We start from the raw sequence: 16834 nt of genomic DNA on the forward strand, positions 1-16834 counted from the left end.
AAAACACAAGAGGAAACGGAGAGGGGAGGCGTGAGAGGTGCAAAAATGAGCTGAAAAAGAGCCCATTTCGCGTTTATATCACATGCTGTCTGGACAGGTTGAGTGGCTGTCCGGACACGCGCGCTGAACTGCAGAATTGATATTCTGCATTGGCTGTCCGGACAGGGGGTATAGCTAGTCCGGACACAACCCCAAGAGAATGAATTTTCACTCTTTGGAACTCCCGTCCGAACACAACTTCCCGAAACTTGTTTTTACGTGTTTTCTTAGTGTTTTCATCATACTTTACTTGACTAATCATTTAGTTAATTTAATTTACATTTGAAACACTCAAATAATGTATTGGACATTACAGGCGCCTTAGGCTTTTTCTATAAAGTTGTCATTGCTTAAAAAAAGAAAAAGAAAAAAGAGCTGGTTCTCAAATTAGCTTTTGGCATGAAGTTAGCTTCTGGCATGAAGTTTGATGTGCGGATCACTCTATGAAGGACGCCTTTCTGGGGTAGTTCGTATTGCGAGATGTAAGGAGACGAGGGTCATGGATAATATGCAGGTTTCCAATGGTGTTATTCAGTGTAATGTACCTTTTTTATGAGTTGCACAGGATTGGGAGGTAGAGCTGGTGCTTCCCTTTTTTGGGATGTATTTTCTCAGATGGAGACAAGGTGGGGGGGATTGTATTCGGTGAATTCCTTTTAAGAGGAAGAAGTTTGATGTGCGATCATTTTTTCATGAGTTATCTATTTCAGGAATTTCTTCTTTTCCTTGGAGGAGTATGTGGAAAGTTAAAGTACACCTGTGGGCGAGTTTCTTTTTTTGGACCATAGCTCTTGGTAAGATTCTGACTTTGGATAATTTGCGAAAGAGTGGGTTAATAGTGGTGGGATGATGCTGTATGTGTAAGACGAGCGGAGAATCTATAGATCATTTTCTTCTTCACTGCGAAGTGGCATGAGACTTATGGAGTGGGCTCTTTACTCTTTTCGATGTTACATGGGTTATTCCTGAAAGGTTGATAGAGCTGTTAGTTTGTTGGAGAGGTCAGGTAGGTACTCATTCAGTTATAGTTGTGTGGAGAATAGCCTCATTGTGCTTAATATGGACCATATGGAGAGAGCGGAATGCAAGATATTTTGAAGATCATGAAAAGTCGAAGGACGAGCTCAAAAACATTTTGGTCAAATCCCTCTTTAGTTGGACATGGGCTTTTAATATATATATATATATATATATATATTTTTTTTTTTCTAACTTCTCTCAATTTGTGGAGTTTTTTTTTTTCTTCTTTTGGCCTTTAGTGGGGTATTATCTTTGTATACTTCATGTGTACTAGGGTTGTGCCTTTTTGTACTTTTCAATGAAATACATATATATATATATATATATATATATATATATATAGACACAGACACACACGAACACATTGTTTCTTATGTAATTTATGTACTAATGTATTCTTATTTTAGTATTCTTGTCGATGCACACACACAAGAGTGGCACAATGAGAACTGGTGTATCATGGCAAAGGCAAGATTCGGTTTATATCGACTGACAGGAAATTTAAATTGTTTGTCATCTTTGGCTTATTTTTTTGATTGATATAGTTTGTTACGATTTCCTCCCGACAGTGAAGCATGCATGCATTGCTAGTTTCAGTAGATGGCTTTCATTTGCTAATGGTTGTTTGGTGAACAGTGTGTTTGGATAATTTTTTCCTTCCAGCACTTGAATCTTTGTGTTGATTGGAAGCTGAGGTGATATGAAGTATCATATGCAGCCTTAGCTTGCTGAGTTTTGAATAATATTTTAATCCTTTTTCATGGAGTGGAGATGGTTACCCAACAGGAATTACTTAGATAACTTTGTGCTTGTCTAGAAATACTTTTCTCATTAGCAATGAGAACACTGGCTAATGTATTTGACTCCCTGTAATGAAGGCATTTTCAGCATAGGAGACTGCTCGATAGGGAATCAACTTGGCCTGGTGTTAAAAACTTTTGTTGTTATCTTGTAGATATTGCAAAGAAGGGTTATATATTGAATTTATCAGTTTCTGGATTGACAGCATTCTTTTATTTGTAAGAAATCTAGCTTCAATTAAAAAATGGGCTAGTATGGACTGTAGTCCGAATTCTAATTTGTATTAAAGATGTGCGAAGAGATGCAAAAGATCATAATGATACCTTTTGGACTTTTTTAGAAGCAGATTGCTTAATTTGGAGGATTCTCTGGAGATTCCCTAGACAGCTTCATATCTTTAAGTTGACTGGTGTCAGGGATGATAAAAGGAGATGACTTCTCATTGAATTAGCAGTCCCCCCAACTGAGCAACCATTGAAAAGTTTATGTCTAGGTTCCTCAGATTACTTGGGTTCATGCTAAACTGACTTTTCTTGACAATATTTTGATAGTAGATCACTCTATCTCAAGCAATTGGGAGATTCGTAAGGAGATTGAAATGTCATTATCTTCTTTCTTTCTTTCTTTCTTTTTTTCCATTGTTTGAAGTACAATTTGGGTGATGACTCTGACTTTGAGAAAGTTGGTGGGTGTGAAAAGTCCATGGGCCCATTGACACTTTCAGAAGACGCCTATTGTGGGGGGAACACTTAACAGTTGATAGTTGGGTTTGAAAGGTTTGCATCACCTGGAAGGCTACAATGTTTGTAATCCTATTGTGTGGACAGAGGCTCTAGTGTAGATATTGACTTTGGATGATCTGAGGAAGAGGAAAGTCCTAGCAGTGTTGTATGTTCAAGAGGAGTGGGGAGTCCTCATTTCATCTTCTTCTTTATTGTGAAGTGGTAAGATAATTATGGCTTTGATTTTCCACTTCTTTGGTATAGAATGGGTCATGCCTGGAAAGCTAATAGAGTTGTTGGCATGTTAGAGAGGTCAGTTGGAAAGTACTACATTTAAGAAGTTTGGAGGATGGTACTGTGGTATTTAATGTGGTGTATATGGAGAGAGTGAAATGCAAGGTGCTTTGAAGATCATGAGATTTCAGTGGAAGAGCTAACGAATGTCATGTTCCAATATCTATATGCATGGATAGCGGTGTATAATAGTATGCATTTGTCTTGTTTTTCTGAATTTTTTTATTTTTGTTCTTTTTTTTTGTTTTTTGATAAGTAAGAAAATTTCATTAAAAAAGCGTAAGGCGCCCCAAGTACACAGGAAGTATACATAGGAACAACTCAGCTAACCCACATAGAAACCCAAGAAAACCCACAAGGAACTACAAACCCACAACACCCAAAACCCACATGAGACCCAAGATACAATAGTAAACCCCATCAATCACCCAAAGTACAAAAGTAACCCCCCATAATACAGAAAAACCCAAGATACAAAAGACCCCCCACAATACAAAAAAAAACCCCAATATCCCACATAAAAAACCCAAGGCCACCACACCCAAAACCCACATGAGACCCATAGTACAATAGAAACCCCACCAAACACCCGAGAAGCAATAGTAAACCCCCAAAATACAAAAAAAACCCAAAATACAATAAAACCCTCCAAAATACAATAAAACCCCCTAAGCCCAAAAAAAACCCAATACCCACAGAACCCGAACAAAGAAAAACCCCACAAGAAACACCCAAATCTTGAAAATAATTGGCAATAAAGGAAATTTTGGTCCCTTTTTTCCTGGTTTTTTCCTGGTGTCTTTTTTTTTTCCTCCTTAATAGGGGGTTTCTCTTATATATTTCCTGTGTACGAGAGTTGCACCTCTCCACGCTTTAACGAGATTGATTTACTTACCAAAAAAAGAAAAAAAAAGATGAGGAGAAGTATGAAATTTTTTTAAGGTTAAAGGAGCTGGGGATGTTTTTCTATAGTTTTTTTAATATGGTGCTTCTTGTTCTCTTGCTTGTTTCATTCTAAAAAGGAGATTCTGCTGGTCATATACTGGTTTTCATTTGATATGTACTTGAATTGTTTAGTGAGTACTTCTAATTTGTTTTCTTTAAAATACAGGAAGCAGCTACAAACAGTAATGGGAAAGCTGCACATTCAGAATGGCGGAATTATGATGACTTTAATGAATATTTTTGGTTTGTTTTTGTTGATATACATGTATTTTCTAGATTGTTGCGTACACTTTAAGGTATCTCTTTGGTACTTTGTCTTATTTGCAATGTTTATGTAGGTCATCTGTTTGCTTTGATGAGTTAAAGTGGCCAATGAAGACGGATTCATCATTCTTGAGGAAGCCTAATCCTAAAAAGCGGAAAAGGGTTAGTTTTTCTGATAAGTTGTGGTCAAAGTTGACCAATCTTTGTATATTCCCATAATCCATCATTATTGAAACTTAAACAAGAGAGGTCAGATTTCTCAAAAGTTTTTCTGATTTAATTATACAGTGAGTGTGGATTGGGGTTTGGCATTTGATAGGAATATGAGGTCTGATATGCCAATCTCACTGAAAATGGAACTTGGCTTGACTATACACCAAAACATGGGTGTTGGTATTGGTAAATTATGTGGTGATAAATCCCCTACACTTTTCACGAATCCTTAATCCAGTAGAACCACCCTCCAGGGCCAGCTCAAAAACTTTGGACTCCACTGAACACCATCTTAACAGCCCCATGCTACCCAGCTTAAACAATTTTGAATGAAGAACAGTCGGGAATATTTTCTCAGTAAAAAATTACGAAAATATGGTCACTAGCTTTATATGTGTCTTAAAATGATGTTCAACATCACTCAGAATGGAAGTGGGTGGCTAGTATGGTTACCAAGAGTTGATTTCAAAAATGACAAACCATTTCCAACTCCAAAGATTTTGAATGGGAAAACTTATTGTAAACACAAGCTCACATATTTTAGACGAAAAATTTAATTTTTATCACAAGCTCATAAAATAATTGGCAATAAAGGAAATTTTGGTCCCTTCATCGTTTAGTTCTTGCATTAAATGCCTCTGTTTGCTAATTATTTATCTTTTTTCTCTTTACTTCTATTCATTCTTTTAATTTAACCTCAAACTGGCAGACTGGTAAAAGCACCTTCGTTGAGCATAGGACATTTCTGCACTTATATCGAAGCTTTCATCGCCTTTGGATCTTTTTGGTGTTAATGTTCCAGGTTTTTTTTTTTTTGGTAATTCTGTGCATTACTACTGTATTTATTTTTGAGTGGATCTTGTTCATCCTTAAAAGAATTTTGTCACTTATTACAGGGTTTGACGATCATAGCCTTCAACAATGGACGCATCAATTTGGATACTTTTAAGATTGTACTTAGCGTTGGGCCATCGTTTGCTATCATGAATTTTATAGAGAGTAAGTTGTTTGCATCTTCCATGTACTTTTGTCATTATTTCTCATCAACAAATCTCAATTCTCACCCCTCTTTACGCTTCTGTTTTTCTTTTGTTCACTGGGTCATGTGCTGCTTGCACAGGTTGTTTAGATGTCTTGCTTATGTTTGGGGCTTACACCACAGCAAGAGGCATGGCTATCTCAAGGCTTGTTATTAGGTTTTTCTGGTGTGGATTGAGCTCTGTATTCGTAACATATATTTACCTGTGAGTCTACAATATGCTTTTCTATGACATACTTTTATGTGGTCAGCACTAATTTACTTCTGACTACATATCACTAATTTTTCTTCTATTTGTTGACAAACTTGCAGGAAGGTTCTGCAGGAAAGAAATGACCCGAACTCAAATAATTCATTCTATTTCCGAATATACATTCTTGTAGTGGGTGTTTATGCAGCTTTACGACTAGTCGTTGCTTTTCTTCTTAAATTTCCGGCATGTCATGCACTCTCTGCAATGTCTGATCAGCCATTTTTTCAATTTTTTAAGTGGATTTATCAGGTAAGTTCTGTTTAATATGTCTTTTGTAAAAATAAAGACTAATTATTATCTAGACTGAATGACGAAATCATAACCGGTGGTATCTTCTGCTTCTTAATCTACTGTTTCAGGAGAGATACTATGTTGGGCGTGGCCTTTTTGAGAGGATGAGTGATTATTGCAGGTTTGCTTTTGTGCTTAAGGATCTTTGGAATTGGTTTATTTTGAGAATGATATACTGTCTGCCTTGCCATATTCTTCTCTCCTAAAAAGGTGTACTGGCTGAGATGGAGCTTGTAAAATTCATGTCTTGCATGCAGTCCCTAAATCAAATAATTCTTTATTAACCATATTTTACATTGTAAATTACTATTTACATTGGCTCCTAATGAGTTTTAGGTGCTTACATTTGTTGTTGAAGAGTGTTATTCTATTTTTAGATGCGTGCACTTTCATTCTTGATCTTACTACAGTGACTAGTAAATGTATTAAGATCGAGAATGAAAGTGCGTGTCATCTAACAATAAATAGTAAATGTGTCCTGCTCCGTTGCGAAGTAGTTAGAGACTTGTGGGCTTTGGCTTTTTCGTCTTTTCGGGATAGAGTGGGTAATGCCCTAACGGGTGGTGGAGTTATTGGCGAGTTGGAGAGGCCAATTTGGTAGTCATTGCAATTTAGAAAAGATGGCTATGTGGTGCATCTTGAGAGAACACAACTTCCAAAACTTTGAAGATTGCGCAAGAATGGGGGCAGAGTTAAAACATATTATGTTCAAAACCCTTTATGGGTGGATGACGAGTACTAGTAGTTCTCGCATTTCTAATTTTATGGATTTTTTATTTTCTTTTGATTATTTTTTATTTTTTATTCACTGTTCTTTTTTTCTCCCTTTAAGTGGGTGGTTGATGCTCTAAGGAGGTTGGGGTTCTTTTGGGTTTGAAGTTTGGAAGAGTATTAGGAGGGGATGGGATGCTTTTGCAGCTCATGTGAGATATGACATCGAGAATGGTTCGAAAGTTCTATTTTGGCATGATGTGTGGTGTGGGGAGATTCCTTTGAAGACTATTTTTTTCAGAAATGTTTCTCATTGCTAGAGGCAAGGATGCTTGGGTGGGGGAGAATATGCAGAGACAAAATGGCACAATTATGTGGAATATTTTGTTTTCTCGCCCAATTCATGATTGGGAGGTGAAAGCGATTAGTAGATTTTTTGAGATGTTGTACACTCTTAAAATTAGAAGTGAGGGAGAGGATAAAATGTGTTGGATTCTAGCGCGAAAGGAATCTTTTCAAGTGAAGTCTTACTATAAGGTTTTATCTAGTCCTATTCAGTCTTCTTTTCCGTGGAAAAGTATTTGGAAATTTAAGGTCCCCCCGAGAGTGACATTTTTGTATGGACGGCAACTTTAGGGAAAATCTTAACTTTGGATAATTTACGAAAGAGAAACATTATTGTGATGGAGTGGTGCTATATGTGTAAGAATTCTGGAGAGTCTATTGACCATTTGTTTCTGCATTGTATGGTTGTTATAGAATTGTGGAGGACGATTCTGCAAATGTTTGGGGTGGCGTGGGTAATGCCGCGATCGGTGAAAGATATGTTGGGGAGTTGGAGGGGGCAAAAGAGTAATCGGACTTCGATACCGATTTAGCGCATGGCTCCATTGTGTTTGATGTGGTGTGTATGGAGGGAACGAAATGCACGCTGTTTTGAAGATTGTGAGACTAATTTGATGAACTTGAAGAAAATGATGCTACAAATGTTGTTTATGTGGAGAGAGAAAATTCAATTTATGTATAAGTGTTCTTTTTTCTTTGAATTAAGGGCTTCATGTATACATCCTGTGTACTATGGGCTACGCTTTTTTGCGCTTTTTGAATATACTTTACTTATCAAAAAAAAAAAAAATAGTGGGTGTCTCTCTTTTCTACTCCTTATATACTTTGGTTTGCGCCCTTCTGCGTTTTCTAATAGTACTTATCAAAAAAATTACGTTAAAAGAAAAAGAATAGTAAATATGTCTTTCTTGTCAGAATTCTTAAGACCCCCTACCAATTGCAGGTATGTGCTCTTTTGGTTGGTGATCTTTACATGCAAGTTCACATTTACGTATTTTCTCCAGGCAAGCATTGTGCCCTAATCTTAGTTTTCATTCCCACTTCATATCTGACTTTTTTTTATGATATGTAGGAATGGATGTATATTTACATAGCTGACATCCTTAGTTAATCTGTAATACCGTTGCAGATCAAACCTCTTGTGAAACCTACCAATATTATTGTGGACCTTCCATCTTTGGATTACTCGTGGCATGATTTAGTCTCAAAGAGTAAGTTCATCATTATTTGCTTACTTTTATGATCTACTCTTTTTGTTTTTACTCTTATGTATCAAACTTGAGCCAATATAACATTTTCAGGTAGTATTTGGTCAGCGTAATGTTTCATATAAAATTAAGGAATGTGTTGAAGGAGAAGTTCTGTACAAAGAAGCGAACTAATGTGTGTTGTAAATTATGATATTATCATGACAGTTTGAAAAATATGCTTCTGGAGAAAATTGAGGTAAAATCGAGAAAAGGGTATTGACCGCTTTAAAATCATGAAAAAATATTGACATCGACCCTCATGTTTAATTTCCTACCTAAAAACAGAAGGTTTGGCTTGGATTCTTGGTTGTAGGGTGGCTTCTTTGCTGATGAAGTATTCAGGTCTTCCTTGGGGTGCTTCATATAATAAGGCTAAGTCCACCTGGGATGGTATTGTTGAAAAAATGGAAAGTCGTTTGGCTGGTGGGAAGAGGCTATATTTGTCTTTGGGGGGGTTGGGGGTGGTAGATTGACCTTGATTAAAAGCGTTCTCAACGCCATTTAGTTAGTTGGTCGAAGATTTGTTCTCCGATGTCTTTTATGGTCTTTTGGGGGATTAAAAGCGTTCTCAACGCCATTTAGTTAGTTGGTTGAAGATTTGTTCTCCGATGTCTTTTATGGTCTTTTGGGGGATTAAAAGCGTTCTCAACGCCATTTAGTTAGTTGGTCGAAGATTTGTTCTCCGATGTCTTTTATGGTCTTTTGGGGGTAAGAAACCTTGTTTAGTTTAATCATGCTCTTCTAGGAAAATAGTCGTGGTGGTATGCTATGGAGAGGGTGGCTTTGTGGAGGTTGTTGTGTGCTGCGTCAAAAAGAGTGCAAACCCTAGTGCAGGCTTTCGTAAGTAATAAATTCTCGGTAAGTATGAGGTCGATCCACAGGGAATGGTAGATATTAAGTAAAATTCCTATTATTGTGCAGAAAAGTAAATTGAATTGATTTTTCCACTAAAAAGTGGAATAATGGAGAGATGGTAAACTAAAATTTAATTAACTAAATTAAATTAATAAAAAGTGAATTAGTGAAAACTAACGGTAACACTAAGGTTTCAGCATTATATTACGTATTCCTGAGACATTTTTAACTCAACTAGGTAGAAAATCAACTCTCTTAATCAGAAAATAAAACAATTAAGCGCAAAGTAAATATAAAATAAATTAAATATGGATTGATTGAGAATTTGATTTTAAAAACATGTTACAATAAATTAAGCATTCAATATATTTTCGAATTATAACAAATCAAACAAAGTAACCATTTGATATAAACAAAAATCATAATGAATCAAAATAAACTTGTAACATTAAACTACTCTCAAATAAAAATCATCCCCAACATTCAATCATTAATCTATGAAGAACAAATAAAATAGTTTCAAGATCACATAATATAAATACTAGGTTCATTTAGTGAAATGGAATAGGATTTGTACTCCATTGCACTCAGGTGGGTTGGGAGTTCACAATTTCATCCAGTTTAATCGAGCACTTTTGGGCAAATGGTTGTGGAGATATGTCGATTGATGATTGATGCAAAATTTGAGAGCCTCAAGGGTGGTTGGTGTTCGAAAGAGGTGTCGGGTTCCTTTGGAGTGAGTGTGGAAACATATTAGGAGGGGGTGGGAGAAGTTTCGCAATTTTGTTCGTTTTGAGGTGGGGAATGGATCACATATTAGTTTTTGGCATAATTGGTGGTGTGGGGATAGATCCTTGAAGCAATGCTTTCTAGCTCTTTTTAGTATAGCGAGGAACAAAGATGCGATGGTGGTGGGTAATTTAGATGTTCATAATGGTGTTATTCAATGGAATGTTCTTTTTACGCGACAAATCCAAAATTGGGAGATGTATATGGTCATTTCTTTCTTTGATCGACTGTATTCCATTTCGGCTTGACATGGAGAGGGTGACAGGTTAGTGTGGAATCCCTCTAAAAAAGGTTTATTTGAGTTGAGATCCTTCTATGAATAGCTTATTAGGAAAGATGGCCCATCTTTTCCATCTTTTCCCTGGAAGAATATATGGCGTTTTAAGACTCCAACAAGGGTGGCTTTCTTCGTATGGTCAGCAGCTTTGGGCAAAATATTGATGCATGATAACTTGCGTAAGAGGAATGTTATAGTGATGGAGTGGTGTTTGTGTAAGAAGAGTGGGGAATCTATTGATCATTTGTTGCTTCACTGTGAAATCGCCCGGGATCTGTGGAGCTATATTCTTATTTTATTTGGGGTAGAGTGGTTTATGCCATAAACGGTGTTGGAGTTGTTGAATAGTTGGGGGGCGGCGATTGGGTATGGTTGAGCTAAAGAAACTTGGCGGTTAGCTCTTCTATGCTTATTGTGGTGTATTTGGAGAAAGCGGAATGCGCGGCTCTTTGAAGGTGTAAAGACATCTATGGTGGAGCTACGGAAGCGGTTGCTTAATACGTTATATATTTGGATAGCATCCCATCATAGCTTGAATAGTTTTACTTATGTAGACTTTTTAAAATTATTCTTTGTTCGTTCTTTTTAGGGGTTCTCTTGTATACTTCCCGTGTATATGGGTTGTGCCCCTCTGCCTTATTTTTATAAATTGCAATTACTTATAAAAATAAATAAATACTAGGTTTCACCCCTAGCCTTAGCTAGAGACTTAGTTACTCATAACTATAGAAATAAATTCCATAACTAAAGTACTAAACATCAAACTTAAACAATTAAAATAAAATAAATTGAAAATTACAAATAACTAGAACCAGTTGAAAATCTGCAGCAGCCTTCTAAATCATCCACTCCGTCACTGAGTTGAAGAGAAAGAAAGACTGCCGAAAATTCATCTCCTCTTCTTGTGCAATGCGTCTTCTCTTATAGAGATAATAGTCATTCTTTTTTTGGGAATCGTATAACTATAGGAATCCCAGTCTTCTATTTGTTCCACGTCTCTCTTTTACACTTGAGACAAAACACTGCTTCTTCTTTTCATAAGGGCCAAAGAGACATTTTTCTTCTTGGTTTTGTATTACCCATAGTCTTAGTGATAGACTAGATTTCAATCTTCTTTTTTCTTTTCCTTGTTTTGTCATGTAGTAGTATTAGAATGTTTCTCCAATTCGTGGGTCCAGCAGTTTGGTTTCACCTCTTCTTGTATTACACGTTGGACTCTTATCTTAGACATATGATGGACTTCTTTTGACCCACCTCTTGGCTTTTACTCTTTGATTTCTTTTGTAATTTCTACATAACAAAATCTCTTGCATTAATTTATCATTTAATCTTAAGATTAATAATTGAACAATATTCCATTATTAAATATAAAATGCAAGAATTAAATCATAATAAAGTATGATAATGTTTACTTTAATAGATAAAATAAGTACTTTTAAGCTATTATCATTGTGAAAACTGAATATAATAGAATGAGCGGAGGTTGGTGTTTCAAGAAGGTAGTTGGACCTTTTGAAATTGAACAATATTCCATAATTAAATATAAAATGCAAGAAATAAATTATAATAAAGTATAATAATGTTTACTTTAATAGATAAAATAAGCACTTTTAAGCTATTATTATTATGGAAACTGAATATGATAGAATGAGGGGAGGTTGGTGTTTCAAGAAGCTAGTTGGACCTTTTGAAGTGGAAATGTGGAATTTTTTTTTTTTTTTTTTTTTTTTGGGGGGGGGGGGGGGGGGGGTCTTTTCTTGATTTGTTAGATATGAGGTGGGATATGGACCATTGATTAGATTCTGGCGTGATTTGTGGTGTGGGGATCAGCCCTCAAAGGATACTTTTCTTGAATTTTTCAATATTGCAATATGTAAGGAGGCGTGGGTGGCAGATTATGTGAGTTCTCTAATGGAAATCTTCAGTGGGATATATCATTTACCAGATAAATGCTTGATTGGGTGGTGAATTTGGTCACCTCTTTCTTTGATCTTTTGTACTCTATCATGTTGAGACACGGAGGTGAGGATAAAATATGTTGGATTCCATCCAAAAGGAGGGTGTTTGAAGTAAGATCCTTTAATCTTGTATTGTTCATTCCTGCTATCTCCCATTTTCCTTGGAAGAGTATTTGGAGAGGCAAGGTTCATTCGATAGGCATTCTTTCTATAGACGGAGGCTCTTGGGAGAATCTTAACTTTGGATAACTTGAGGAAGATGAGCATTATGGCGGTAGATTGGAGTTGTATGTGTAAGAGGAGTGAGGAATGTATATATAATCTTTTGCTTTATTATGAGGTGGCATAGAACTATGGGTTGTGCTGTTTCATCTTTTTGGAGTTTCAGGGTTATGCCTAAAAAGATTATAGAGTTATTGGTTAGCGGAAGAGGGTAGGCAGGAAGCCATAATATTTTTGGAGTTTGTTGGATGGCTTCTATGTGCTTAATGTGGTGCATTTGGAGAGAACGAAATGCAATTAGTTTTGAAGATTGCATGAGTTCGGTGGTAGAACTAAAATCTGTGATTTCAAATCCTTTTATATATGATTGCGCGCCAAAAGTCTAAAGGAAAAAGGGAGTTACTTAATTTGCATAGTTCCATCAATTATGGTGTTGCGAAAGATCCTTCTAGGAATAGAAAAGGCAAGGCACACATGATGTAGGTTTGTGTGCTTTGGTGGGTGGTGGGTTGTTTAGTTTCTTACTTGGGTTCTATTGTAGTTTGTTTTGGGGTTTTTCTTCGGTTTCGGGGGTTTGGGTTTTGTTGTTTCTGTTGGGTTTTTGCGGGTTTGCTTTGGTTGTTCCTGTGTACATAGGGGCACCTTACGCTCTTATTAATAAAGTCTTCTTACTTATAAAAAAAAATATATATGGATGGAGGCATATAATAGTCCTCTGTTTTCTAGTTATAATGAATTTTTAGAATTTTGTTCTTCTTTTTCTCCCTTATAGGAGATCTCTCGTGTATACTTCCTATGTACACGGGTTATGCCCCTCTATGCTTATTATTGAATTTGAATTACTTATAAGAAAAAAAAATGAAGTTAATGGTCTAGAAATTGATTTTTGAAATTGATTCAGAAAGTTATGGAAGTTTTTGTAGCAAAACATGGAAATTGTAACAGGTTTTTGTAAGATATACATGCAGACAATAACATATATTTTCAGGTCTGAATATCATTATCTTCGGATAGGAGTGATGTATGTGAAATATATAGGATGCAACAAATAATTTATTGAGAGCTTGATTTCTTAGTTCAAAGCATTTACTTGCAAAACAGGCTGGCTGAACCCCTGAGATGAATATGATTCCAGCAGCCTTGTACCTTTTTTAGATGACCTTGAGATTCTAAGAACAGGGTCTCTAACTGAAAGAACTCTTCCTTTTGGTAGAAGGATTGCACTCTGTACGATCTTTAATTATGACCAGACTTTAAACTACCTCTTGAGTAACTAGCTAGAAAGTTACTTGATCATCAGAAAGGCAATTTCTCAATTCTTGTGAGAATTTTGGAGTTCTGGTATTGGGTAATGTGAGTTGTTCGATAAAAGATAATCCAGAGCCAAGCCTTTTGCAGAAGGAATAATGTTTCTCCTCCCCACATTCATTTTGACCTATATGTGCATTCCCCATGTATACACCAAGGTTTTCTTTTTGTACAAATAACGAGAATGAGACCTTGTTTTCATTCCAGATAAGCACTATATTGATTGATCTACCAACTTCTGGTAGCCTGAACAATAAGGACAAAAAACTGGTTTTAAAACTATCATTGGCTTTCAATCCCAAAGTAACTAAAGGTCTGATGAATTCTGATGGCGTCCCCACAGTATCTATGTTGCACACTTCCACCATGATCTAGTATTTGATATGGTTTTGAAGCTCTTTATCATTCCTAAAACTGTTTACTTAACCTTGACATTGTCATATAATCCATGCATCCTACAAAATGGTTGTTATTATACTAATGTAGAGAGTATATATGATAACACATCTTTGTTGGACTATGTTGATTGATCTACTAATTCTTCCTCTGTTTCTTTTGTGTGCAAATCTTGAAAACTTGAGATTTGGTTTTATTTTCCTTTTATTTATTTATTTTTGTTATTTATTGGGAAAAATACATTTTACCTCCCCAAAATTTGATAATTTTTTCACTTTTGCCTCTGATGTTTAAAAAGTGGCAATGTACCATAATATAGTTTTTGAAATTTTTAATATACGCACTCTATTAGCCATTTCCATCTTCTTTGACGGAAAATGGCACACGTGCGCCATGTGCACTTTTTGGTAGAAAATTTTCAAAATTGCCCTATATATACGTGTTAGTTCCCAAAATGGTCTAAAAAAAAGAAAAAAAAAAAAACAAGGAAAAAAATGGGGTTTGGGGGTGGTTTTGGCCACCCCCATGGGCCATGGGGGTGGCTAGACCACCCATTTGCTTCTTTTTTTTTCTTTCCTTTTCTTATTTCTTTTCTTTTCTTTTTTTCTTTTTTTTTTAAAAAAAAAAAAAAGAAAAGAAAAAGAAGGGGCATTTAGGTCTTTCCAATAATTTCTGTTAAAGAAGACAAATAATTAACAGAGCGCTTAGATTGAAAAATTCAGAAACTTTGTTGGGGTACATTGCCACTTTTTAAACATAGGAAGCAAAAGTGAAAAAGTAGTTAAACTTTGAGTGGGTAAAATGTAATTTGTCCTATTATTTTTTTGATAAGTAATGCAAATTTATTAAAAAAACAGCGTAAGGCGCGCCTAGTACACACGGAGTATACAAGAAGCAACAGCCTCACCACCGACCCTACACAAACAACCCACAAAACAACACAACCCTAAGCACCTAAAGCTCACACCTCTCAATCTTATCCCACCTCCTATGTTCCTCATCAAGGGCAGATAGGAAAGCCACAGTTTTATCTTCTTCCCCCTCGTCCCCGGACCCTATCGAAGACCAAAACAAGGACCACTCCATTGGAGAAATAGCCTGGGAACCGCATGTAGAGTTGAGAGATATCCCATTTTCCTTTTCCTTTTCGTGATATCCCTTTGTATACTCTTGGGTTGTACCCCCTTTGCATCTGTATTGATATTCTTTGTTATAAAAAAAGATTCTCATAATTTATTTGAGCTTTGTCCTATCCTGTTATGCTTTGTCATGGTAAGGCATCTTCGTTTATCAATATGCTCCTTGTAGAGTCTTGTTGACTTCACATTGACAGTAGGCATTCTATGGTAATATTATTCCCTCTTAATTTTTGAGCTTAAGTAAAGATGTGAAAAAAGGGAAACTTCAGAACTTATTGTTTCATGGTAATATTATTCTCGTAGTTATTTCTTGAACTAAAACAGCTGCTATGTGTTACTGACGTATGTTTGTGGCTTTGGCAGACAATAAGAATGCCTTGACTGTAGCTAGTCTGTGGGCTCCTGTTGTGGCTGTGAGTATTCTTTTTCTTTGTATGAGCATTTAGGTATCTAGATCGGAATTCAATGCTAGGTTGCTACCTGAGTGTTGTACTAAATAAGGGAATACCCTTGGAATTTGTGGTATCTTGCTTTAGATGTTGGCCAAAACAAGTTCATTGGGATGAAACTTGTCAAGGTTCATATCAAAGTGTATTGCATGCACCTTGACCAAGATTCCCTCTTACTGGCTTGGTTCAGCTATAGGGCTTTCTTATTAAGTATTTCGATTTAGTTTGAAGCCTTGATTCCTATGTTATTATAATTCCATCATCGTTCACATAGTATATCTACTTGGCCACAGCCCATTTTCTAATTATTTTTCTCTTTTCCAGATCTATCTCATGGACATTCACATTTGGTACACTGTTTTATCAGCAATTGTTGGTGGTGTAAAGGGTGCACGAGCTCGGTTAGGCGAGGTATCAACATATTTCATAATTGTTTTTAGAAAACAATAGGGACAGGTTATGTTTTGCTTTTGGTTATGCTCTAAATATTCTTTTTGATGTCGTAGTGTTTATTGTCCTTTCATCAGAAATCTTACATTGTTAATTGCTTATTACCGATTTGTGGCAGATACGTTCAATTGAAATGGTGCATAAGCGTTTTGAGAGCTTCCCTGAAGCCTTTGCCAAGAACCTTGTCTCACCACAAACCAGAAGGTGGGTTTTTTAATCAGTTATTGTTTATTATTTTTTTAGAACTTTTTTTTAAAGGGAAATCATTGTGTAAGGCATCTAGGTATTTTGAGAATGCTGTTGAACTTGGATAATGCTTTAATTCTCAATCTTATACGCATTTGAAATTTTTAATCTTGTACCTTGTTTCTTTTAGCTAAATAAATCATTGCTTCTGATTCAATACACCCTTAGTTTCTCACTCTTTTGAGGCTGTAACCTTAGACAAGATGGCATACTAGATTGGATGCGGTTAGCTTGTCGCAAATGATTTGGATGTGGCTTTGTTGATTGTGTACCCTGCAATTCTTTTGTTTGAAGTATTATCATTGAGATAAAATGGATTGCATAATGAATTTGCTTTTATGAAGTTCACAATTACTATATATTTCTTGTGCCAAATCAAATAAATGTTAAGCCTAAGCAGTCAATTTTTTTGGTCATAAAGTTTAAAGTGTCCTGAAAAAATGGTCGATGAGGGTGAATTTTGGGAATGTATGGGTTGAAGTTGTCTTATGTGAAAGTGTTCTTGTTAGTATTTATAGGTCTTTTCTTGTTCCATTCACATGAAAGGGGAGAGAGCAT

At 35.9% G+C, this 16834-nt stretch overlaps 1 protein-coding gene across 1 annotated transcript in view; it reads left to right on the top strand.

The window, feature by feature from the left end:
* The window catches only part of LOC133875337 (callose synthase 10), a 90641-nt gene that overhangs the window by 50713 nt on the left and 23094 nt on the right, over nucleotides 1-16834 (top strand). Inside the window, exons 11-22 of the mRNA XM_062313441.1 lie at nucleotides 3988-4064; nucleotides 4160-4247; nucleotides 5008-5100; nucleotides 5195-5297; nucleotides 5419-5542; nucleotides 5650-5839; nucleotides 5950-6002; nucleotides 7881-7941; nucleotides 8067-8148; nucleotides 15495-15544; nucleotides 15905-15991; nucleotides 16149-16234. Of these exons, the coding sequence (XP_062169425.1) occupies nucleotides 3988-4064; nucleotides 4160-4247; nucleotides 5008-5100; nucleotides 5195-5297; nucleotides 5419-5542; nucleotides 5650-5839; nucleotides 5950-6002; nucleotides 7881-7941; nucleotides 8067-8148; nucleotides 15495-15544; nucleotides 15905-15991; nucleotides 16149-16234 (1094 nt within the window). The remainder of the gene's footprint in view (nucleotides 1-3987; nucleotides 4065-4159; nucleotides 4248-5007; nucleotides 5101-5194; nucleotides 5298-5418; nucleotides 5543-5649; nucleotides 5840-5949; nucleotides 6003-7880; nucleotides 7942-8066; nucleotides 8149-15494; nucleotides 15545-15904; nucleotides 15992-16148; nucleotides 16235-16834) is intronic.

Source organism: Alnus glutinosa, chromosome 8, assembly GCF_958979055.1.
Source record: "Alnus glutinosa chromosome 8, dhAlnGlut1.1, whole genome shotgun sequence".
In the NCBI taxonomy this organism is placed as follows: domain Eukaryota; kingdom Viridiplantae; phylum Streptophyta; class Magnoliopsida; order Fagales; family Betulaceae; genus Alnus; species Alnus glutinosa.